This window comes from Pogoniulus pusillus, chromosome Z (assembly GCF_015220805.1).
Source record: "Pogoniulus pusillus isolate bPogPus1 chromosome Z, bPogPus1.pri, whole genome shotgun sequence".
Classification (NCBI taxonomy): domain Eukaryota; kingdom Metazoa; phylum Chordata; class Aves; order Piciformes; family Lybiidae; genus Pogoniulus; species Pogoniulus pusillus.
In genome coordinates, this window is record NC_087309.1 from 47232821 (window position 1) to 47258455 (window position 25635).

At 41.7% G+C, this 25635-nt stretch overlaps 1 protein-coding gene across 2 annotated transcripts in view; it reads left to right on the forward strand.

Annotated features, from left to right (window-relative positions):
* The window catches only part of SREK1 (splicing regulatory glutamic acid and lysine rich protein 1), a 33391-nt gene extending 25013 nt beyond the window's left edge, over nucleotides 1–8378 (forward strand). For both annotated transcript variants that reach the window (XM_064140584.1, XM_064140585.1), the window contains 4 exons: nucleotides 1327–1860; nucleotides 6074–6169; nucleotides 6600–6735; nucleotides 7104–8378. In XM_064140584.1, the coding sequence (XP_063996654.1) occupies nucleotides 1327–1860; nucleotides 6074–6169; nucleotides 6600–6735; nucleotides 7104–7256 (919 nt within the window). In that variant the 3' untranslated portion in view covers nucleotides 7257–8378. The remainder of the gene's footprint in view (nucleotides 1–1326; nucleotides 1861–6073; nucleotides 6170–6599; nucleotides 6736–7103) is intronic.
* The last annotated feature ends 17257 nt before the right edge of the window (nucleotides 8379–25635 follow it).

A 25635-nucleotide genomic window follows, 5' to 3' on the forward strand; every position in this document is an offset into this window, starting at 1 on the left:
GTTGCCTAGAGAATCTACTGAATTCTTGATCTGCTCATTGAAAATGGGCAAAGCCAATGAAATCTCTGGTAAATTAACTGGGAGGCACTTGAGACACTGTGAGACTTAGAGCTATTGCAAATATTGCATGCTCTTTCATCTTTATGATCTTACATTCCTTCTCTGAATCTTCTGGAGAAGTATTTGCCAAAATTTGGTGGAAACCAAAGTGGTCTTCTGTGATTCTATGGTCAAGCCACAGAGGATACAACAGCCTCCTGTTTATTAGCAGTTTAAAAGATACAGCCAAACACTTCTTCCATTTGGAGGCTGTGCTTAGGGCGTTTTGTGTGTGAAGGAGGCTTTTTGAGAATATTTTAAAATCCTAGAATAGATACCAATAGCCACACCAGCTTCTGTCAGCCTGGTTCTCTTGACATCAGCTTTTCTTGTACTTTTTCCTATTTCTGAACAACTGTTCCTTTTCATATGTCTTGGAGGCAGCTCTAGGAGTCAGGTTTCTGTCTGCTAGAAGCTAGTGCCTTGTACTTCCAAGTAATCCTATTGAAACAAAGCTGTAAGCTAATCAATTTTTGTTTGGATTGATGACTTGAAAATCGTCTGATTTTCCCTGTGATCCTTCTTGTGAACATGAATCATACTGTCTGTCCCAGAGAAGCTGAATTTTTCTGTTATCCTTGCTTCTCATTTTACTGTAAAACACTCTTCAATGATTTTCAAAATTCTAATGATGTTACAGATAATTCAGTTGTCTTGATAGAGTCTATGCTTTACATTTGAGGTAATTTGTTTGGTGAAATTTTCTATGTTTTTATTTCTGTGTCCTAATTGGTTTTGGGCTACCAAAAACTGTGAGCATCGTGTGAGAATACCTATGTGAGAGACCTCTGTAAAATAAATACTTCTCTCAGCTGTCATTATTCATGTGGGCGTGGTTAATTTGCAGTCCATGTTATGTGGACATGCTTTTAAAAAGTAAGGTGAAAATGTACAGATTGTAGAGTTGGTCTCACTTATGACAAAGTATAGGAAATTTATATTATAACAACATAACTGTGAGACAGAGATACCTTCTGTCCAAGCGTAGTAACTTTACTCTGAAGATCACAGTTTGATTTGATTTTGGTCTTCTCCATATTGGTTCCCAAATTTTTCCAATCTATTTAAGCTTACACTCAGGATGAGCAGGATGGAAAATTAAAATATGGAGTACTTACTATGCTTAAACAGAGATGCATACTTAAGCAATTAATCAATACTAAAAGTTGTAATTTTAGTTGGAAAGTTCAAATATGAGTTAATGGATTTGTGTTTGGCTTTTCACAGGGACAAGAAAAGAGACAAAGTCAAAGAAAGAGAAAAAAATAAAGAAAAGGAGAGAGACCGAGACAAGGAGAAGGAGAGAGACAGAGACAAGGACAGAGAAAGAGAGCGAGATAAAGAAAGAAACAGGGAGAAGGAGAAGGACAGGGAGAGAGATAAAGAGCGAAACAAAGATCGAGAGAGAGTCAGAGACAAAGACAGGGATAGAGAAAGAGACAAAGATAAGGACAAGGACAGGGAAAAGGAGAAAGATAAAGATAAGGAAAAAGATAGGGAAGAGTTGGACCAGAACAAGGAAAAAGAAGATACTGACAAAGATGGGGAGAAGGACAGAGAGAAGATTAAGGAGAAGGAGGGAGATAAGGACAAAGGAGGGGACAAAGAAAAGGACAGAGAGAAAGAAAAGGAGAAAGATGGGGATAAGGATAAGGATCGAGAAAGAGAAAAAGAGAGAGATGATAAAAAGAAGAAAGATAAGAGATCCAGAACACCCCCAAGAAGTTACAGCTCTTCAAGAAGATCTCGTAGCTCCAGCAGGTTTGTTCAGAAGTTTTTTCATTATTCTTTTGACTTCTCAGTTCAGTGTGACACTGTCCTAGTTTTTATGTATCAGTATTACCATGTTTCTTACTAACTAAATTAGTATCTTTCTAAAAAAGGTAGAATCTAGTTTGAACAGCTCTGTATGATTCCTTTATGAAGACAATTTCTTGTTGGGGTACTGGTGCTTAGTTTCTTTCCTGTAACCAGACAGTATATTCAAAGTCCTTGAGTACAGCAAAAAGCTGATTCTCTGTTGGAGTCATCCAGAAGTTTTGATAAAGTGACATTGCTCATCTCTGTGCTGGTGAAGGTCTGAGTAACTTTTGCATAGCTTGCTGGTACATAGATCTCATGCACAGCTGGGTGATGGTACTTGCCACTCTTCAGCTGGATGGCTGAAAAGAAGAAAGCAAGTGTGTTGCTTGGCTGACAAACTATTTTAAAGTTGAATGTGTCTCAGTTGGAATTTATGGATAGCTTGTTAAGCTGGTTAGATGTACAGCTGATGTTCCTAAATGATCCTGATAGGATCATTAGGAAAATACTCAAGTTTATGTAGTTGCTGGTTTTGCCTGTGAGGGAGTCTAAATTAGATGGGAGTATGGATAAATTTGATACAGAAAAAATAGGCTCTGAGATTGATTGTAAGTTCTGTAGCTAACAAGTTTAGAAGCTTTAGTGGAAAAAGTACTTTTTGAATACCTCAGAAGTTCAGTAACAACACATGTCAAATGCAGATACCAAATGAGAATGAAATGCTGGATGAATTGGGCAAAGTTTTACATATCATAATTTTACTGAACAGAAGCAAAAGTCTCATAGTCCTCAAAATTTTAAGAATTCTAATAAAAATTAGTGTGTGTCTTCTAGCAGACTCAGAGTACAAACCCCTACTTTGATATAAAGGTTTTTTTTTTCTTTGTATGAATGTTACTAAACAAGAACAATGTTATTTTGAAGAGGAAGGATTAGAGAAATACTCTTTTTAAAATATGGATTTACAAACAGGAAAAAAAGGACTGATAGGCATCTCATGGAGATGGAACAAAGAAAAAAGCAAAGTATTGCGGCCAGGCAGGAGTAAGTCAGTTGCACCAGTATATATAATGGAAGCTAATTGGCTGAAAGATTGTCTGGCAGCTAAAGACCTGGGATTGCTTGCAGCTAATAAAGCCAGCAGTATGGTCACCTATGTTAGGCCACATCTGGAGTTTCTGTCTAGTTCTGGGCTTCTTGCTACAAGAGAGCAGGTGTACTGGAGTGAGTCCAGTGAAGGGTCACGAAACTGAGTGGTTTGGAACATCTGTCATACAAGGTGAGACTGAGAAAGCTGCTATTGTTTATCCTGTAGAAGAGGGGGCATCTTATCAATACAGAAGAGGACAGTCCCAACAATACTTCATGGGAGAGTGTGAGGAAGACAGACTTCTCAGTGATGAAGGTGGAACAGGACACCTAGGACGTTCCGAAAACTAGTTTGCATCTGACCTTTGCTTTACTGACGGATGGTGTGCAAATGCGAGAATCCTATGGTTTGTTGTGGTTCTTAGCTGAAGAAAGAGATGCAAACCAGGGGAAGGGAAGGATCTGCTTCCTTTTCCAATAGCCATCTACAGGCTAGCAGAGGAGATAGGTACAGAATGTTAGTTCTGTGTATGATTAAAAGACACAGGATCACTACTGAAGTATTTAGGCTTGTTTATTCTTAAATGTTGCTGTATTAGTATCGCTTAAGTTTTAAACAGGTGTACAAAAATCTTTGTATAGGCAAATGTAATAGAGTTGGGAACAAATACTGTTCAGACACAGCTGTAGTACTTTTTTGAAATATAAAAAGCAGAAAGTGAGAGTCAGACTAGCAACTGTTTGTTCATGAAATCTGAACACAGTTGCTAAGGTGCTTGGTTTCTCACTGGGAAGCAACATAAGAGATGTACTCAGTGTAGCCTAAGAGGGAGCACTGTCAGAATAATGTATCAATTTTAGTATCCTCATTTGAAAAAAAAGGTGATTATAAATGCGGAGATGTTCAGAGTGAGGTGTGTGTTACATAGTAAACAGTGATTGTGTTATTTTTTCAATGACTTTGAGGCTATGTTATATCATGGAATATTAGGCATTGGAAGGAAGCTTGAAAGGTCATCTAGACCAACCCCCTTGCTGGAGCAAGACCACCTAGATCAGGTCACCCAGGAACATAACCATGTAGGTTTTGAATGTCTCAAGTGAAGGACACCACAGCCTCTTTGAGTAGCCTGTTCCAGTGGTCTGTCACCCTCACAGTGAAGAAGTTTTTCCTTATGTTTTCGCAGACCCTCTGATGCTCCAGCTTGCTTCCACTACCCCTTGTCCTGTCATTAGACATCACTGAGGAGAGTCTGGCTTTGTCTTTCTCACACTCTCCATTCACATATTTATAAACAGTAATGATGACAACCCTCAGTCTCCTCTTCCCCAACCTAAAGAGCCCCAGCTCCCTCAACCTGTTCTCATAAGGGAGATGTTTGCTTCCTTAATCATCTTTGTGGCTCTGTGCATCAGTTCCCTGAGGTTCTTAAACTGAGAGGCCCAGAACTGGACACAGTGTTTCCTGTGTGGCCTTGCTAGGGCAGAGTAGATGGGGAAGAGAACATCTGTCAAGCAACTAGCCACACCCCTTCTCATACCCCTCCAGGATGCCGTTGGACTGCCTGGCCACAAAGGCATGTCGCTGGCTCATGGTCATCCTATTTCCTGAAAGGACTCCAGAGCTCCCCAGAGCTGCTTTCCAGCAAGTCAGCCCCCAACCTGTACTGGTACATGGGGTGGTTCTTTCCCAGATGCAAGACTCTACACTTGTCTTTGTTGAATTCTGTAAATTTTTTTGCTACCTAACTCTCCAGCCTGTCCAAGTCTCTCTGAATTGCCACACAGCCTTCAGGTGTGTCAACCAAGTTTTGACATCAGTAAACTTGTTGATAGTGCACTCTGTTTCCTCATCCAGGTTGTTGATGAATATATTGAATATTGCTGTTTGCAGTACCAACCCCTGAGAGACTCCACTAGATAACCTGCTTCCAACTAGACTCCATCCCACTGACCACAACTCTGACTTTTTTTTTAAAACAAGTTCACAGTTCACCTCTCTACTCAAGTGTCTAGACCAGACTTCCTCTCTACTGAAGACTGAAACAAACTTATTAGAATCATAGAATGGTTTAGGTTGGAAGTGACCTCAGAGATCATCCAGTTCCAACCCCCCGCCATAGGCAGCAACACCTCCCACTAAAACAGGTTGAACTTCCCATACAAAGTAATATGGAAATTTTATCTTGTGCAGCTTCAGGAGGTCTGTAAATCCAGATAGTGATAGCAGGCATATTCGAACATATGCTGTTGTAATTTATGTAATTGTTGATTTCTTGGCCTTTTATAAATACTGAAGATAAAAATACTCATACCTGATAGAGGTAAATTCTGTGTTTGTGTTGTGTGATATTTTACTGGCTTGCTTTTTACTTCAACATATGCTTCAGTATGTTTGCTACCAGGTATTGAACGTTTGTTCTGTTCAAGATCATAACAGCAGCTTCAGCAAGCTCCATGGATAGATGTAAAACAGCTATTCTATAAAATACTATGAGCTCCTCAGTGTATTACAAAATGATGAAGTTCTGTTAGGTGAGCAAAGACTGCTAGGAAAACAACAGCTGGTAAAGTATTTATTCTCATTTTGACAGCAGCTTGAGCTTCATTTTCCATTCTTTTTCATTTGACTATAAGCCAATAGGAATGCTGACTCATGTATTAGGAGCTAAACTTTGGTCACATTGAGCTGAAACAACAGTGATAATAACATTGCAGTGGTTGTAAGGTTACATTTTGACGTTTGTATTGCTCAGGTTGTCTTTTGTGTTAATATGGCTTTCTATTCAACTGGATTCTCTTCTGGACTGAAAAAAAGTCTTACTTAACACAGGATTAGTGAATTCATTTTGTTTCTATTGTTAATAGGTAAAATGTTTTCCATTTCCAGCCTCCCCTGTCAAACCAACCAAACTTTTTTTTTTTTTTTTTGTGTACACTTCAGGTATTGGTGGTGATAAATAATACTAAATTTAGGAATACTTAACCTCATTATTCCAGCTTTAAGAGCTTTGTGTTTTTATCCAGCTCCTAAGTTTATTATTTTTATTGTTTGATCATCTTGAATTTTTTGATCTTGTAGAGAAAGGCGCAAAAGGAAAAGTAGAAGTCCATCCAAGTCTCCTAAAACTTCCAAAACAACAAAAAGAAAGTCTTCACGAACTCCTTCTCCAAGAAGGTCAGTTTCATGTTCGACATAAAAGTGGATGAGCAGTAAAGGAGACATAATTTATATTTCTTTTATTTTCATTGTTTTACTGCCTTTAATATCAGATGATTTCAGTTGGTCCATGTGATTCAGTTTTAATTTAGAACATACCAAAATCCTTCATGGATTTGAGCCTTGGTCTGCTTTCAACTAGAGTTTCGAATCTTATCCACAATGCAAGCTTGCTTCAAGTCAATAAAAGACCTTCATCACATTCAGATTAATTTGCTTTTCTTTTTGCAGATACCATGCGTACTGAACACATGCATTCTTAAGCTCTTTTCAGTCAGAAAATTCCCTTGTCTTTATGAAGCAGGTTTTGTTACATTTTGGTAGTGAAATGGTTTGAATTTTTTTCTGTTAGATCAAATTCTGATTTTGTAAAATTTTTCTTAAACAGAAACAAGAAAGAAAAAAAAAGAGAAAGAGATACAAATAATGAAAGAAGAGAAAGAGAACGCTCCACTTCCAAGAAAAAAAGTAGTAAAGAAAAAGAGGGAAAGGAGAAATCTGATAAAAGTATGACAACTTTCAAGGTAAGCTGTGTCATGGAGTGATAAGCAGAGTGAAGTAAGTGGTGCTAGAGCAGCCATTATTGAAAGTTCCTCCCTTCTTTTTCTTTTCCTTTTCCTTCTTTTTCTGGAGCTGTTTCTGATAGGTTCCGTGATGCTGCTTGTTCTGTTTTTCTCTGCATATTGATAATAGAGACAGAGTATAAGTCAGCAATGATTTTCTGAATGATGGTTGGCTGTGAGAGCCATCTGAAAGGGTTGTGAGAGCCAATTGAAAGGGAAACTTATTTTCTTGAAAAGAAAAAAGAGACCAGATGGGCATGTAAAAGAGTTGGTTGGAAGTCATCCTCTAAGAAAATTTTTTTTTTGTAAAACAATTTTATCTTTGGTAGGACAAAGATCATGCTAAAGAAGATCAGAATTCAGACACTGACAAAGAAGTAGAAAACAGAGATGCACAAAGGATGGATGAAGTCAAACTGCAACAGAATGGAAACTGTCAACTAAATGAAGAAAACCTCTCAGTTAAAATGGAAGAGATTTAAAGCAAAGAGTGAAACTCTGATTCAATTAAGGACTGAAATCCAAAGCTTTCTATTTCCTAGAACGAAGAAGAAAATGTCAAAGCAATCAATCTGAACATATTGATAGTACTAGTAGCTCTTCCAATTCTTGTGATAGCTTTGTTGTTGTCTTGCTGTGAAGCAAGAGAGCACGGACCAGTAATTATGCCGTGAAAAGGCAGATGCCATCAGAACTATTCATCTCTGAAAACCCATGCATTTCTGTGGTGGCTGTACTTATTTGTAAAATTATTTATGTTAGGGTTTACTTTAAGCTGTTACAAATAAGTAGAGACTGAAAGATGTAAACCTGTACTACCCAAAAAAAGCTGGGGATATGTGTTGAAGGTTGTTTAAATTACTACTAGTTCATGTATTCTGCTTCATTTTACCTTGTGGGTTAAAAAATCCACAAAAACTTCAATGTGTACTCTTTGATATGCTTGGAAATGATGTGTCAATATCCACACTTTCTTTTGTTGTAAATGACAGCTGCCAACCCTGGAAAAGGGTTTTAAACATAAACACATTTTTACAGTTCTTATGTTAATTATCCATTGACAGCTATGTTTTTCCTTTGTTCGCTGCTTGGAATTCTTATTTAAAATAATTTCATACTTATATCCCTGAAATTAATATTTCTTTTACATTGTTTGGAGAGTGCATGCTGCTTCTCTGTTCCTAAAAGGAGCATTGCTATGTTATAGACAATAGGTTAGCTTACTGGGTTATTTTGGAGTTGGTTTGCTTTGTCTTCATTTGTCCTTCCAGAAGTGAGCACATCTGTACGATAAAATTGAAACTTAAAGCTTCGTTTTGAGCAGTACTGCAGTATCTGTTCAGCTGCAAGTAGTACAGGTGCCATTATGAAAAAAATAATTTCATGTTTGTTTAAAAAAGTTACAGGAGCACAAGCAGAAGCTTTAGTGCCTTCTTAAAATGTGGTATTTTTTAGAAATGTATACGTGCTATTACTCACTTTAACTTAAATCTTAACATGATTTATCTCTATTGCTGTTTTGCTGCCACCATGCTGTAGACAAGAATGCAAGTGATGTGTCAGAATGGTTGTTTTGATTCACTTGTTAAAATACTAAAGCTCCATTTGTATGTGGTTTTTTTGTTTAAGAAAAGAGATTTATAAACGAAAGAAAAGATGCAGTTTGGGGACCACCACTGTACAAAAGTAGTAGCTGAATACAAAGCATTTTCTGATCACCTACATCAAAGACAGCCCTTTAGACTTTTACTGTACATTTGGATGGCCTTAATCATTACCTCTCCATCATTTTCTCTTATACCTGCTGGGTGATAAAAAAGGACTTGTGTGCAAAGACGGGGGGATAAACAATTTGGGGATAAAAGTTCTAGTTTACACAGCAGCTGTATGGTAGAGATTCTTCTTTCATTCTTTCAGAAAGCATGTAAGAAAAGAATTACAAAGCAAGTATTTTTATCAAGGTAAAACACTGTTTGTGTTCTCTGAACTAATGTAATCAGTTGGTTACATGAGATTTTTTAAGAGTCATGCATTTAAAACTTGATTATACCTGAAACTGAGCAGATTATTTTTAATATAACTTACTACAATCAAATTACTTAATTGCCTTACCTCACAGGAAGAGTTATTTCTTTCAGTTTTAAAAATCCCATTTAATATCATATTAGGTATTTGCTTTCAATTTGTTTTTCTTTTGCATAGTTAATTTTTTTTTTCGGGGGGGGGGGGGGGGGGCGGCGGGAGAGAGAAATAAAGGCAAGCGTATTACAAGGAGTGAAAAATCTGCCCAATTCTTACAGTAATGAAACTCCCTTGGATTGTGAAGCTGCTTAATCACTTCTTTTTTGGTAGGATTTAATGTTGTTGCTACTGTGTACTTCTAAGACTATATAGGAAATGCTTTACCATGTAAAGTATAGACAGTCATTTTTGTGATGTTTAAGCCACATGCTGTTGGCTGGTAAACAGCTTATTCTGATAAAAGAATGACAAATCTGTATGCTTACAGGAAGGCTACAAAGGATTGTTTTGCAACAACAGCTGTCTTATTTATGATGTGTAAGTAGCATAGAGCAAAGAGATTGTTTGTATACTTGTTATCTTTGGTACCATTTCACTAATAAAATTAAGTATTTTAGAGGGAAGTTTCTGCTGGAACGTACTTATTAAAGGAATATTTTTAGCTGATCTGACCTTATTCATGCAGCTTCTTTGGTTTGAAATGTGGACACCAGTGAAAATATACATGTACTGTTTATGACATCTTTGAAAAGCTGTTTCTCCTGCAGTGAATTCCTGCAGTGTATCTAGTTTCAGCTGATACCAGTTTAATTTCTTCTGTTATCCTGAAGTTGCATAGCTGTATAGGTTACAGAGTACATTAAGGTTTGTGTACAGTTAGCTAAGACACATGCCTCTGGAAATTGTTAGGAATGACAGCCTCATGTAAGATCATAAGCAGCACATTGGGGTTTTTTTGCATGTGAATTATTGATTCCCTTATAAGAAGTTGTTAAAAGGGAAAAAAACCCAAACACCAAACACACAGTTCCTCCCCACCTCAAGCTGATACTGTCTTAGAGCTTACCTTATTTCCTTGGTTTGCTTTGTAAGTATTGTGCAGATCTGTGTTGTCGAGTTCTGACTGTTTGTGTTGGTTCCTCTCTTCATAAAAAGCCACTGCTAGAGAACTTCTGTAAAATGCTTGTGTCTTCAGAGGGTAGCTAATTTTTTAACTGGTGGTGTACCATAATAATGATGATCTTGCTTGCTGCAAGAGGACTGTGTGTCATCCACTAAATGTGTCCATCTTCCACCTCAAGTTTGCATGCTGAGCTGCCATGTCAGATTTTTCAGTTTAGCACTTTATAAATGTGATGAAGAGGTCTTGAGGATGATGTGGTGCATGATAGATATATTGTTTTAAATTTAGCTTAATTTGAGCCAGGTATTGTTGGAAAACATTATGCCTTGTTACTGAGAAAAGTCATGATACAGTGCCATTTTGCAAAGGTTCACTTAGAAGCTTCCTTTTAGTGACCACAGTTCTTTCACAGCAGGGTTTCTGGCTGAGAAGGTTTTTCTTTGGATTTTGAAAGAAGCTAGCAGAAGAAAACTGCTGATAGGTGAAAGAGGATTTCGGGCTCAAAACGGGTGGCTGTGACTTGGATACCTTAATTCAAGTCAACAGGTTTATACAGCTGTGAGGGATGAAATTTTGCTTGGGAACATTGATGATAGTATGGTATGCAAAGAATACTGATTGTCATGTTTCTGAATTGGAACGAAGAGTGGGAAAGGGGTGGCAGTTGAAAATTAGGAACATCTGAGTACCTGAGAAATGAGTCAGCTGTGGGTTCTGCCTGCTCATTTGCCACCAGAAAATTTTGTTTGAAAGAAAATTTCAGATGCGTCTGAACTAGCTTTGCATTGGCTGGCTAATAGCTTGGATTTTGAAATGAGTTATGGCCTCTTAAGTGTGTTTACTCTGCTACACAAAAGGTAAACTCTAGCATGCTTTGCATTGCTGGCTAGTGTACTCTGGCTTAGCTACATCTATGGCAATACCTGAAGTTACTTTGAAACACTGCAAAAGACTGTTACATAGCAGCTACTGTGTGTTGCCTTTGGCTTGTAGTGGTATTTCGTAAGTTACATGGGGATTTCTGTGATGTTCTTTTGGTTTAAAAGACAGTGATGAAGGCTGTTTTGTGTGATAGAAATTGTGTGCTTCATACTGGTTCTGAATACCACTTTTTTCATTCTTGTGTACAACTGTTGCAAGGGGTCATGTTGTAGTGATGTGTCTCTCTTCTGCTGTTATGTCTGAAGTGTCTCTGATCACTGTCTTTCTGTTAGTTTGTAATGAACAAGGTTAGAGTTCATGTATTTTGATTTTACTGGCCATTCACTTAGAAGAGAAAAACCCAACCAACTGACAAAAATAAGTGTCTTGAATTTTGAAAATGTTAGCATGAAAATTGCATTTTAATGGTAAAAATATCTTGAAGATGTGAATTCTGAACAATGGCTTGCAAACCGGGGCATATTCTGTCACTTGGTGGTGCTTTCAGTTTTACAGCCATCAATTACTGCCTTTGGTCTGTTCTGTCATAGTTCTAAAAGTGAAAATTTGACTTAGTGACACAAATGCTGAGATCTGTAAATGGCTGAAATAATGTATAATCAGCAGGTGCTTAGTTCAGGGAGGTGTTTTCTCACAGGGACTGGAACATGGACAGATGAAATTTGTAACTTTATTGAGTGTTACTACCTGCAGAGAATCTAAAACTTAATTTTGTTTGCTAATATTAAACAGAAAAAAATGTTTTCAGCCTGTACTTTAGGTTTATTTTTATATGCTGAAAAGTGTAATTAATACTGAAAGCTCAAAGCACTCTATGTAAGGGATTTTTTTTTTAATGTAAGAGAAATAGACTCATGTTTAAGCTATTAAAACATATCTTTGCATGCAGTGTTTATTTCAAATTCAAAAAGCATTCATAGGTAAGTCCTACTGTAGGATCTGAGCATGTTAGTGTGGGGGCTTCTTCTGTACTCTATAAAACAGCTTAATAAACTTGTCTGACAATATGTGTAGGCAGCTAATTTCTCCTTAAGTTTGAAGAGGCGCTACTCTAACACTTTGATTTTGTAAGTACTGCACTTTGAGAACCTATCTACAGACTTCATTTTTCACAATGGTTTTCTGAAACTGGCAAAATAATCTGCCCTTTAGAAGAATTGTCGTGACAGTTTTATGATTGCAGAGCTTAATGCAAGAGAAAACAGCCCCCCAAAAATTTTTATCTGTTTATATATCTTTTTCTGGAAAGTTGCAGCTTTCACTTTTTCGAATTCTTGACATTAGTGCCAAATGTGACACTTAGGTGTACAAGTTATGTTTCACAGTCATCTAGTTAATGAAATTATTCTACCATTGAGAAGGCTACGTGTGTCTTTTCTGACCTGAAAGTCTTACCAGCAATGGTGAAAGAATCGTTTCATTTTCCTTTCACTCAGTACTTGATGGCTTTGAGGCTGCCAGGTAACATTCCATGCATCCTATATCTAGTAAGGCTTAGTATTCTCTGAACATACTAATGTGCTACACATCTGTGCCAAGCAAAATGATCAGTATTTCTGAACCATAATGCAGAATAAATACGTATTATTAATTGGTTCATATAAGCTAGGACCAAACATGGAATGCATTTTGGTTTGTTTTGGTGTGCCCGGTTAAATTCTATTTTAGCCTGAGGTGATTTTCAGTGGCTATGTCATTAAAATGTTTATTTGGAGGCAGAGGAGAGGGGCTGGTCTCAATAAAAGATGTTGCCTAGATATTTATAAGTATGAGGTGTTATTTGATCTAGCCAAGCTTCTTTTTTATAAGTGGGAAGATCCTTTGATGTGTTAAAGATGCCTTGAGCTGTGGTGTGTTTATTCTGTTACTTAGCTTCCAAAGAGGATGGAAAGGTGACCGCTCTGCATTTCTGGTGTAAAGCTGGAGGCCACTTTACCATTTTTCAGATAAGTATTAGTCTGCTTCAACATCAGCTTCAAAATGAAAGTGCTCATTGGAGTAAAGAATTATGGGGCTTGAAGTTCAGATTGTAAGATGCGAGGCTTCCTCTTCCAGAACTCAAAAGCAGCAGCCAGGCTTTGAGTGGCTTTCTTCTGCCGGAATGGCAATGGGACAGAGAGAGTAGGGTGACAGCTCCCTGTCTTGGGTTTTTAGCCTGCTTGCCTCTGCTTGCTGCTGTGCTTTTCTCCAAAAAGGCTAAGGTAATTGTGCATCTGTGTTATATGATTTGCTGAGTAAACTCTTGCCTTTTTTTTTGCCTCAGCAGAGTTTACGTTGTTTCTCCATCACTTTCGTGATGGGGGAACAGGCAGGTTACCCAACTGGTTTCACTTTAAACCATTACAGTTACTCTTCCAAATTTATAACAGGACTTAAATACTTGCTTTATTCAACTGAAGTGTGGCAATACTAAATGTATTAAAGTATAGCTCGGAATCTTTGGATGAAAGAAAGTGTTAGACTTAGATCATTGTCTTGCACTGAACACATTAGAAATGAGCATTTACTGTGCTGTCATAGCCAGATGAAAGATGGTAGCCACGTATTGCATTAAGTTAGTTCATTCTAGTAAATCAGATTCCTTTTGGTCATTTCTACCTGAGTTAAGTTATAGTTGTAAGGACTGTTGTAATTTCAGTAGATGATGATAAAACATAGAAATCCTACTTTTATTTAAGAAACTTTCTTCTGTCAGACGCATAATTATTCCAATAGTGTAACTGCAGTTGCAATAAGTAGTATATATCTTTTGAAAGTAATCATGTTTTGTGGGTTCTGTGTCATCCTCTGCCTGTAAGATAGATTTTTGCCTTCACACACTTCATTGAGAGGGACAAACAGAACTCTCTAGAGATTGCAAAGGCTGTATCAGAGTTCTAGATCATAATTCTCAAGAGCTTTATAAGAGCAGTCAAGCATCGTTATTGTTCTCTGTCACCCCTAAATTTAGAAGAGCATGAAGGGTGAGTAGCTGCAGGAGCTTGCTGATCCCACTGTTGATTCATCATCTGACTTACAGGCATGCCTGTAAAATATAAAATTCCTAACATTAGTGACCAAACATCCTTGGTTGTGATACAAATATTTATACCATGTGAACTGTTGCTGCTGCTTGGTACTGTGACAATGTTTGGGCGAAAGAAGAATTTTAAGGTGGGAGGTGGGGGGGGGACAAGAAAAAATGTTATTCAATATCATTCATTTTTTTTGTTACAAAGCTGTCATTCATGGCTGTTCTGTTGAAGAGGACTCTGTGTGAAAGTAGGTTGTTGCAGTGTGAGGAAGAGGACTGGAAGTACTTTGCGTTGAGGTCCTGCTGTTACACGGGTACTTAGGCAGAATGGGTATTTCAGGCTTTTACAGCAATTTGGCTTAACCACTGTGATTTGATAATGTTTAATACCAACTTTCCCAGAAAGATGATGTTCCTGCTTTTGGAGCACTGCACTGCACTGCTGTTGGCAGTATGCCTTTTCCAGCACAATACATAGAATCTGTAACACAGTTCTGTGTATCACTTACCGAGGCTTTACAGTTGTAAATTGCAATCTGGAATTTGCTGTAGGGATGCCCTGTTCTGAAAATGTTGTTCATTGCTGCAAACACAAACACATTATATGCCCTCAACTTTCCAAGAGAGGTTTAACAAGGCTCTTAAAGATTGTTGAGGGAATTACAGTGGAGAAAGGGAAATGTTCCAAGGTATCATCTGCCCTGGAATTTAAAAAAACACAAGTGATAGCTGGTGTAGGAAGAGCATCTTCAAGTAGTCACACTGTGCTGCACTGCAGTATAAAATTCATTGCTAGAGCACTCCCTCTTGAGGTATCACTGATGTATCAGGTGATGTTTGAAGTACTACATATTCAGATGTGCAGTGTGCTGCAGGTTTACAAGCCTACTGCAAAGCACTACTATTTTTAACACCCTACCATTACTATTATAGAATGGAATCATAGAATGGTTTAGATTGGAAGGGATCTCAAAGATCATCCAGTTCCAACCCCTCACCATGGGCAGGGACACCTCCCACTAGAACAGATTGCTCAAGGACTCATCCAAGCTGGCCTTGAACACCTCCAGGGAGGGAGCATCCACAACCTCCCTGGCAACCTGTTACAGTGTCTCACCACCCTCACTGTAAAGACCTTCTTCCTAACATCCTGTTTAAATCTCCCCTCTTTCAGTTTAAACCCATTACCCCTCGTCCTATCCTTACAAGACCTTGTAAATAGTTTCTACCAAGCCTTCCTGTAGGCCCCCTTCAGATACCGGAAGGCTACTATAATGGCTCCTCAAAGCCTTTGCTTCTCCAGGCTGAAGAGCCCCAACTCTCATAGCCTGTCCTTGTAGGAGAGGTGCTTCAGCCTTCTGATCATTGTGGCCCTCCTCTGGACTCGCTCCAACAGTTCAATGTGCTTCTTGTGCTGGTGGGTCCAGAACTGTGCACAGTATTACACATGGTATTACAGTACCCTAATGCAATCTCCATCTACTAAAAGGCACTGGAATGTGGTATGCCTATTACTCATTAATATACTCCATATACAGGTTACAAGACCTTTGCAGTCATATCTGAAATAGGTCATCACCAGGTGCCTTGAGCTGAAGTTGCATTTTTGCACTTGATCAGATGGGGCTAATTTGTTAATTCAAATTAATTTGTTTGTACTGCTTCTTTGAGGAGGGAAAAGTAATTTAAAATGCTTGAGAATGGGAAAGTGGTTTTATTTACTGTAAATCAAGACAAAATGAAGTTAATATATTCTTATTCAGGCTCTCAAGACTGAGTTTTGCCAGCTGTAATGGGAGCTGTAAGGCTGAATTCTGCTGCCTTGACATCAGGCAGAGTACCATGGTGCCAATATGCAATACTGAGCCTCCAAGGTGACTTGGCTGGTTCTAGGTCCAATATGTACTGGTACTGCTGGAAGGACAGACTATGCAAGTGTAGGGGCATAAGACCAGAGAAACAATGTATTTGAAATAACTGTTTTGTTCCTAGTGCTTGGAGCTGTCTTGGTCAACTTGTTTTATGCATCCAAAGTTTCCTTCCCTTTCATTCATCAAAGCTTTCCAGTAATCAACCAGTATGAAGAAAACACAAACCAAAACCAAACCACAGCTGCCCTTGGAAGTTGGAAAAACAGTGTTTTAGAATCATACAATCAACCAGGCTGGAAGAGACCTCCAAGATCATCCAGTCCTACCTATCCCCCAGCCCTAGCCAGTCAACTAGACCATGGCACTAAGTGCCTCATCCAGGCTTTTCTTGAACACCTCCAGGGATGGTGCCTCCACCACCTCCCTGGGCAGCCCATTTCAATGAGAAATCACTCTCTCTGGGAAGAACTTCTTCCTAACATCCAGCCCATACTTCCCCTGGCACAACTTGAGACCGTGTCCCCTTGTTCTGTTGCTGGTTGCCTGGGAGAAGAGGCCACCCCCCACCTGGCTACAATGTCCCTTCAGGTAGCTGTAGGCAGCAATGAGGCCCAGGCTAAACAACCCCAGCTCCCTCAGCCTCTCCTCATAGGATTTGTGTTCCAGGCCCCTCACCAGCTTTGTTGCCCTTCTCTGGACACATTCCAGCACCTCAGCATCTTTCTTGAATTGAGGGGCCCAGAACTGGACACAGGACTCAAGGTGTGGCCTGACCAGTGCTGAGTACAGGGGCAGAATAACCTCCCTTGTCCTACTGCCCACACTGTTCCTGATGCAGGCCAGGATGCCATTGGCTCTCTTGGCCACCTGGGCACACTGCTGGCTCATCTTCAGCTACTATCTACCAGTTCCCCCAAGTCCCTTTCTTCCTGGCTGCTCTCCAGCCACTCTGTCCCCAGCCTGTAGTGCTGCTTGGGGTTGTTGTGGCCAAAGTGCAGAACCCTGCACTTGGCCTTGTTAAATCTCATCCCATTGGCCTCTGCCCACCCATCCAGCCTGTCCAGGTCCCTCTGCAGGGCTCTCCTACCTTCCAACAGATCCACACCTGCTCCTAGCTTGGTGTCATCTGCAAACTCACTGATGCTGGACTCAATGCCCTCGTCCAGGTCATCAATAAAGATATTGAACAGGACTGGGCCCAGCACTGATCCTTGGGGAACACCACTAGTGACAGCTGCCAACTGGATGTGGCACCATTCACCACCACTCTCTGGGCTCTGCCATCCAGCCAGTTCTTAACCTAGCACAGAGTGAATCTGTCCAAACCATGAGCTGCCAGCTTGGCCAGGAGCTTGTTGTGGCAGACAGTGTCAAAGGCTTTGCTGAAGTCCAGGTAGACTACATCCACAGCCTGCTCCACATTCACCAGGCAGGTAACCTGATCATAAAAGGAGATCAGGTTGGTGAGGCAGGACCTGCCCTTCCTAAACCCATGCTGGCTGGGCCTGATCCCTTGGCCATCCTCTAGGTGCTTTGTGATGGCACCCAAGATTACCTGTTCCATGCCTTTGCCTGGCACTGAGGTCAGGCTGACAGGTCTGTAGTTTTCTGGCTCCTCCTCACGACCCTTCTTGTGGATGAGTATCACATTGGTAGCTTCCAGTCTTTGGGGACCTCTACAAGTGGTTCTCCAGTGTCACTTTTCCATGTGCTAGGACTGGCACATTTTTTCATCAGATTTGGAGGGCAGAAACTGAGTCACAGTGTTACAAATAAAATAGAGTTGACTGCCAATAAAATGGACACAGGACTTAAAGTTCACTGTGACCCTGTAACTTAAAAGACACAAATATGTAAGCAGAAAGGAAAAACACTGATGCTTGAGGAAATGTAGGAGTAAGAAACATTTTTAGAACGAATATTATCAAAGCAATTCTGTAACGGGTTAATGAGTACAAACATAACCTGTTTGCAATTGCAGACTTCTCAGTCATTCCAATAACAATATAGCCTATATATAGTGAATTTAAGTACACTGTTGTAACTTTGTTTTTAAATCCTGGGGGCCTTCTGACCAAGGTTGAACAAATGTATAAGCAGGGTGAATAGAATCACATATCACTGGTTTGTGTCTTAACTGGTTTTGTTGCTAGGGCTTTTCTCAGCATCCACAAAATCTCTTATGTAGGTAGTGGAAGTATTTTTTGCCTTTTTTGCTAGTGGGGTCTTTACTACTAAATTTTCTTTGAGCCAATGTATTCCATGTAAATTGTATCTTGACTTTTCCACAAATGCTCTATAGCATTGGGAAGACATTTCTATGATCCAGCATAATGAAACTAACAGATTAGAACTTCAGTGTGAGTGTGCTATTGCATTTTTAGCTATGAGGTACTAACCTATGTTAAGAAGCTACAATGCAGTCTGTGTATAAATAAATGTCTTATGTGTGTATGGTGCCAACACAACTGGCTTGACACAGATATGATTAATTAAAAATGGCAGAAACACAGGTGAAGTGTTTCCAGAAGTGTGTAGTACTTGAATATAAGACAGGGAAGTCGCAGTGGCCATATCCATTAAGGTGGGTGTGACTCACTGTCCTGGTTTTGCTGCTGCAGAATCACAGGCCAGTGAAAGGCTGCATGCTATTAGCAATTTCAAGTCAGCAAGGACAGCTAACCCAGGCTGGCTCACAGATGTATCCCATACCATAAATGCTGAACTCAGTGTAAAGGGGGAAGTTTGCTGAGGAGAGAGGAGCCTTCGGCTTAAACCCTTCTGCTTGGGTTTCTCCTGCTCACATTCCATCTCTGGCTTCCAAGGGCTGCCTTCTGTTTTGAAGCTCTGCAGAAGCGGTGCAGAGCTGATTATAACTTTATGCATTTCATATATGGCACCTGAGGGATGGCCAAGGGCTCAGGTCCAGCCAACATGGATTTAGGAAGGGCAGATCCTGCCTCTCCAACCTGATCTCCTTCTATGATCAGGTGACCCGCTTGGTGGATGTGGGGAGGCCTGTGGATGTGGTCTATCTGGACTTCAGCAAGGCCTTTGACACTGTCCCCCACAGCAAACTGCTGGCTAAGCTGTCAGCCCATGGCTTGGATGGCAACACTCTGTGCTGGGTTAGGAACTGGCTGGAGGGCCGGACCCAGAGAGTGGTGGTGAATGGTGCCACTAGTGGTGTCCCTCAGGGATCAGTGCTGGGCCCCATCCTCTTTAACATCTTCATAGATGATCTGGATGAGGGCATGGAGTCAGTCATCAGCAAGTTTGCAGCTGACACTAAGCTGGGGGCAGATGTGGCTGGGTTGGAGGGCAGAAGGGCTCTGCAGCAGGACCTTGACCGCCTGGACAGATGGACAGAGTCCAATGGGATGGGGTTCAATAGCTCCAAGTGCAGGGTGCTGCACTTTGGCCACAACAACCCCATGCAGAGATACAGGCTGGCGTCGGAGTGGCTGGAGAGCAGCCAGACAGAGAGGGATCTGGGGGTGCTGATTGATACCCACCTGAACATGAGCCAGCAGTGTGCCCAGGTGGCCAAGAGAGCCAGTGGCATCCTGGCCTGCATCAGGAATGGTGTGGTCAGCAGGAGCAGGGAGGTCATTCTGCCCCTGTACTCTGCACTGGTTAGACCACACCTTGAGTACTGTGTTCAGTTCTGGGCCCCTCAGTTTAGGAAGGACACTGAGATGCTTGAGCGTGTCCAGAGAAGGGCGACGAGGCTGGTGAGAGGCCTTGAGCGCAGCCCTACGAGGAGAGGCTGAGGGAGCTGGGATTGTTTAGCCTGGAGAAGAGGAGGCTCAGAGGTGACCTTATTGCTGTCTACAACTACCTGAGGGGTGGTTGTGGCCAGGGGGAGGTTGCTCTCTTCTCTCAGGTGGCCAGCTCCAGAACGAGAGGACACAGCCTCAGGCTGTGCCAGGGGAAATTTAGGCTTGAGGTGAGGAGAAAGTTCTTCACTGAGAGAGTCATTGGACACTGGAATGGGCTGCCTGGGGAGGTGGTGGAGTCATCGTCCCTGGAGCTGTTCAAGGCAGGATTGGACGTGGCACTTGGTGCCATGGTCTAGCCTTGAGCTCTGTGGTAAAGGGTTGGACTTGATGATCTGTGAGGTCTCTTCCAGCCTTGGTGATACTGTGATACTGTGGTATCAGTTCTGTTATTTCATTCATCCATTTTCATTTCTGCTCTGGAGCCTACTCTCATTTTTCCAATCCTCCTCCTCTGCTGTAGTGGGGCCATGAGATGACAGAGAAACTGCTGTAGTTTAGCACCAGATACAGGTTAAATGTAGCCATTGGCATACTGAATGTGCAGTGTCGTTCTAGTGATTCTCAGTACATAGGCATCTGGGATGTTAATTGCAGCTCACAAGAAAGGTGAAGGTTGCTGAGAGCACTGTGGCTTGAACCACTAACAGCAAAGCTCAACAGCAGCAATTACTGTTTGGGAAGGTCAGAGAATACCCCTAAGAGCTTTATGGTGCTGTGACCCGTTTCTGTACCTGCAATCTATGACAAACTGGCTGCACCGTACCATTTTTTGGGTGGTGTGTCTGTGGCTCTCCAGCCTGCCTAGACTCCGTTGTCTCCAGTAAAGATCTGCTTCACCTCAAATTGCCTTATTAGTTTGTTTCTGTAAAATCTTTACCTGGGCTCAGGGAAGTCTCCCTGTGAGGAAGTTAGACAGCAAGTCCTGTGAGGAATGGCGAAGGGGACTGTGGCTACTTAGTGTCCTGGTGTCCTGGGTACCCTAAATTCCTCTCACTCTCTGGTTTGAATGAGAGAGGAAAAAACTGTTTCCACCCCTCCTGCCCTGCAGGGGGAAGAGCAAAGGATCCTTCGGTCACAGGGGCTGACCCAGGCAGATGCCCGTGCTGAAATCAGGCTGGCGATTGACTGCTTTTCGTGCTCTTTGTCTAGCGGAAAAGGTACAAACAGAGGGGGCTCTTCCCACCTTGGTGCTTCCTTCCCGCCTTCGGAGCTCCTGCAGAGAGAGTGCCCGGGCACTGCGAAGGACAAGCTCCTGCCGTGACTGGGCTGGCCCTGCTCTGGACGGCTCCCCCCCTTGGCACTCTTTTGTGCAAGCTTAACAGGCTTCACGAGCCGTGGGGAAGGTTTAGACTGGGCGTTAGGAAAATTTCTTCGCTGAAAGGGCTGTCAAACATTGGAACAGGCTGGCCAGGAAAGTGGTTAAGCCACCATCCCTGGAGGTATTTCTGTGTAGATGTGGTGCTTAAGGACTTGATTTAGGAGTTTTCGGTTTGCAGTTATGTTATAAATTGAGAATGACTCAAAATCAAAGTTTCCAGATTACAAATTTATTCATAATATTAGGCAAGTAGAATATGAGCAAAGTTGCAGCGCTGGACGACAGGGGAGTCCCCGCTCCTGCCAACTGTCGTGTCAGGTTTCTCAATCAGCCTATATTTATACCACATTGTCTGTGGAAATTGTTGTTCCACCTATAAATCCATCCTTCCTGCACATGTTCCTTCTTTTGGGTTAGGGTCTTCCTTCCCTTCTGGTGGTCGTTGAGGATGAAGTAAGCAGTCCTCCTCAGGTGTGCTCTGGTTAACCTGTCTCCAAATATGGGTTTCCTTTGGCTGGTTAACGTCCCGAGTCCCATATGTGGCATGTTTTCTCAAAATTAAGGATGTACCTAAAGCTTAGTCCTTGGAATATGACTGATTAATGTCCCGAGTCCCACATGTGGCATGTTCTCTCTTATCTCAAAACTAAGGATGTACCTAAAGCTTAGTCCTTGAAATTTTTAGCAATTAGCTAGCTTATTCTTTGCACATTACCATATATAGCATGACCTCTGCAGTTAGGCATATTTCCTGATGTGCAACAGCTGTACCTACACTGCCGCTTGCAGCTAGGCATACTTAACACTCTATTAAAATGTTTCTTGATGAAACAATTACAATTACCTATTACAGTTAGACTCAGTGATCTTAAAGGTCTTTTGCAGTCTAATCACAGAAAGAATCCAGCCCTGCTGTCCTGTGGCTTGACACCAAGGAGAAGAGGCTGGGCACCTCCTTGCTCCTCAGGTAGTTGCAGAGAGCAGTGAGTTCTCCCCTCAGCCTCGTCATCTTCAGACTGAACAAAGTAGTTTTGGGGGGTCAGGGTGCCTGAATGAAAACCTTTGCCTAATTAACTGTAATTTTAATGTTAAAGTTGATACCCTTCAATATGCTAATGAAGAAAATCAAATACATGCTACACAGAGATGACTTATGTTACTCAACTTTCCTCCCACATCGTGCTAAACAGCACGTGGAAGGCAGGGACAGCCTGGGCTGGGGTATAAAACCCACGAGAAGAGCATCTTGGTGCATGCTGCCTTTGGCATCAGGGGATGTGTGTGTTGCTGGCATTGGCACCGGGGTCAGCAAGGTTGGATGCAGTGTGGGCCAGTACCACCCCCAGCTGCACCAGCAGCTGAGACCAGGAGAGAAGACAGAGACAAGGACAATGGTTGTGCTCCTTTTCTGCCACCCAAGACAGGGACTCTTTCTTGGTGAGAACCGCACCTTCAATACACAGCTGAACTTTTGCTTCATTACAGTTAGAGCCGCTGTGAAGGTTTGCACCTCTGACTGTGTCAGATGTCACCCAGAGTTTGTTAGTCCTCAAATCACCTTGCAGCCAGTGCCTCTACCACCAGCAATCCTGAATCTGTTGTATCTGTTGCTTTGAACAATTGAACCATCTGAGTGTTCCAGTTTTTCTGAGCTGTGTCAAAGCAAGTCCTTAGTGAGGCACCAGAAAGTGGAGGCCAGTGTGAATTTTGCCAGATACTTCCATCGAGAGTTCTGGGCTCTGAGGTAGGCAAACACCAGGATCTTATCCTCAACGTGACTGTTCTGGAGTCCTGTACCCCTAAATTCCTCTCCTGCCCAGACTTCGGGGGGAAGGGGAAAAGCCGCCTGGTTTCCCCCCCCCCTCGCCTGCCCTGCAGCCGTGAAGGGGGGGAGGACTGCCCCGTGAGTTCCCGCGCTGGAGCCAGGCTGGGATTGGCCGTGCGCTTTCGCGCCTAAGGTGTGGTAACTCTGCCCTTTGTCTAGCGAAGGGTATAAATATTGGGGTCTTCCCACCTTTGGGGTTCCCGCTTTGGAGTTTGCCTGTGCCTGGACATACGTGTCTGCCTGAGCTCACACACTCTCCTCGCCTTGACTACAGAGAGACCTTCAAAGGGATTGCTTTTCTATTGATACCTTTGTGAGCCTAACGACCCTTAACGACTCTTAACGATTCACCTGCAGCCGCTGAAAGGGAGCGAGCGAGAGAGACAGACCGCAGGAGGAAGCCTGAGTGAGTTATTTGGCTCAGCTTAATTTAGTAAGAAACCACTATTAATTAATAGCTAACGCCTTTTCCAACTTCTGACTTCCAAAATAGTCAGATTATTGGTAGTAGCCCTGTAGTTTAATTCTCATGTGACTGCATCCGCTTATTAAACTAAATTAATCTTTGTATATATATATATAGTTTTGGGGGCGGGTTTTTGGGAAAATAAAAATAACTATTTTTGATAAATTCACGTCTCGGCCACATATTAATTCCTGCCTCCACAACAGTGACATAACTCATTCAGCAGTGGGCCTGCATCCACCTAAGACTTCTACTGATGCACTTGAAGAAGATCTTCATGCTGTATTTTGTATCCTTTGCCACATTTAATACCAAGAGTGCCTTAAATTTCCTAAATTCCCCAAATTCCTGCATCCCTAAAAAAATACAAAATGGGAGTCATTCTCAAATTATTATGTAATTGCATCCTGTGATGTGCTGAATGTGTCTTTGAGAATGGGTGATGTGAGTCACTGTTTCTAGCATGGCAGGTTGATTTCAGTTTTATTAACTGAACTGGTGCACCCACTGCAGAAATAGAATAGGTGAGGAGATAGGATTTTGTCCCCCCCTCATTTGCTGTGGAGTGATTTGTCTTAGTAAGAGTGTTCTATAAGCACTACTCAGAACTGACTAATGTAAGCTATCCCAAGTTTTATTATCCATGTTCATGCAGATTTAATCGATGCAGTACCAGGACACAGTTAACATCATTCAAGCAGTAGACACACAGTGCCATCACGAGAGAGAAAAAAGCAAACCAAGAGCCTATGATACATAATTAAGAGCTCTGAGACAAGTTTCTCCTGTAAGGAGAGGGCTTTAATGAAGTGCTTCATTATTTTACAGTTTTGTTAATAGTAACAGGTTGACTCAGGCTGACAGGATGCCTCTGTGATCTCTGCTTTCAGGAGGACTCTGCTCAAGGTGCCTTTACTTTGTAAAGGTGATCTTTAAGCTTGCCAAAGACTTAGCCCAGAGGTTTAGAGGGTTAGGAGACTTGTAGATACACTTTAGTAGTTATTATTTTATTTGATAGTTAATACAGACTGGAAAAAAAAACAGAACAAAACCCCTCTGGAGTATCCTGGCTGCTGCATTCTCCCAGTCTGAGTAGCTTTTTAACTTGGCTCTAAAACACTGGTAGAATTTTCAGTGCTGTCCAACCACACTTCCTTACATGAAAAATAAAAAAGTTAAAACAATTCAGTGTCCAGACTACTTCAATGTAGGGAAGGAAAAAAAAGCCGACTGTTCTTTTCTGGTGTCCAGGGTAGGTACATACTACTTTTGTTTTGCACATGTTTTTAGAGGCCATATAGAGTGAATATTACATTACTCTGTAAATACAAAATGCTGAAACACTCTAACCCTGCAGTACAACACCTCATGCTCTAAATCACTATGCATATGTGCCTCCAGACCTACAGTTAAGAGTCTGATCTTTTGCAGTGTCCTTATGCTCACTAATGCTAACAGGGGTCACCCAGAACTATGTTGACTGGCTAAAAAGAAAGAAATGAAAAGAAAAAAAAATCACCGAGATCTAAAATGTTATGATCTTAAGCCTTATATTTGCTGTTTCATAGAATCATTGAACTAATCAGTTTGGAAAAGACCTTCAAGATTATTGAGCCCAACCCATCATCTAACATCTTCTATTAACTGAACCATGACTCTAAGTCCCTCATTCAGCCTCTTTTTAAACACCTCCCCTGGCAGCCCCTTCCTAGAGCCAGTCACTCTTTCTGTGCAGAATTTCTTCCTAACATCCAGCCTAAACCTGCCCTGGTGCAGCTTGAGGCTGTGTCCTCTTGTTCTGTCATTGATTGCCTGAGAAAAGAGACCAAGACCCACCTGGCTACAGCCTCCTTTCAGGTAGTTGTAGACAGCAATGGGGTCTCCCCTGAGCCCCTTCTTCTCCAGGCTGAACAACCCCAGCTCCCTCAGCCTTTCCTTCTAGGGCTTGTGCTCCAGCCCCGACGTGGACCTTGGTGCCCTCCTCTGGACACCTTCAAGCCCCTCAAGATCTTTCTTAAATTAAGGGCCCCAGAACTGGACACAGGACTCAAGGTGTGGCCTGACCAGTGCTGAGTACAGGGGCAGAATGACTTCCCTGATCCTGCTGGCCACACTGTTCCTGATACAGGCCAGGATGCCATTGGTCGTCTTGGCCACTTGGGCATACTGCTGGCTCATGTTTAGTCGGATGTTGACCATTACCCCCAGGTTGCTGTCTGCCTGGCTGCTGTCCAGCCACTCTGTCCCCAGCCTGTAGTGCTACAAGAGGTTGTTGTAGCTACAGTGTAGGATCCAGCACCTGGACTTGTTAAAACTCATGGTGTTGGACTGTGCCCATCTATCCAGACTGTCCCTCTGCAGAGCTATCTAACAGACTGACACATGCTCCCAACTTGGTGTTGTCTGCAAACTTACTGATGCTGGACTCAATCCCCTCATCCACATCATCAGTAAAGATATTGAACAGGACTGGGCCCAGCATTGATCCCTGGGGTGCAC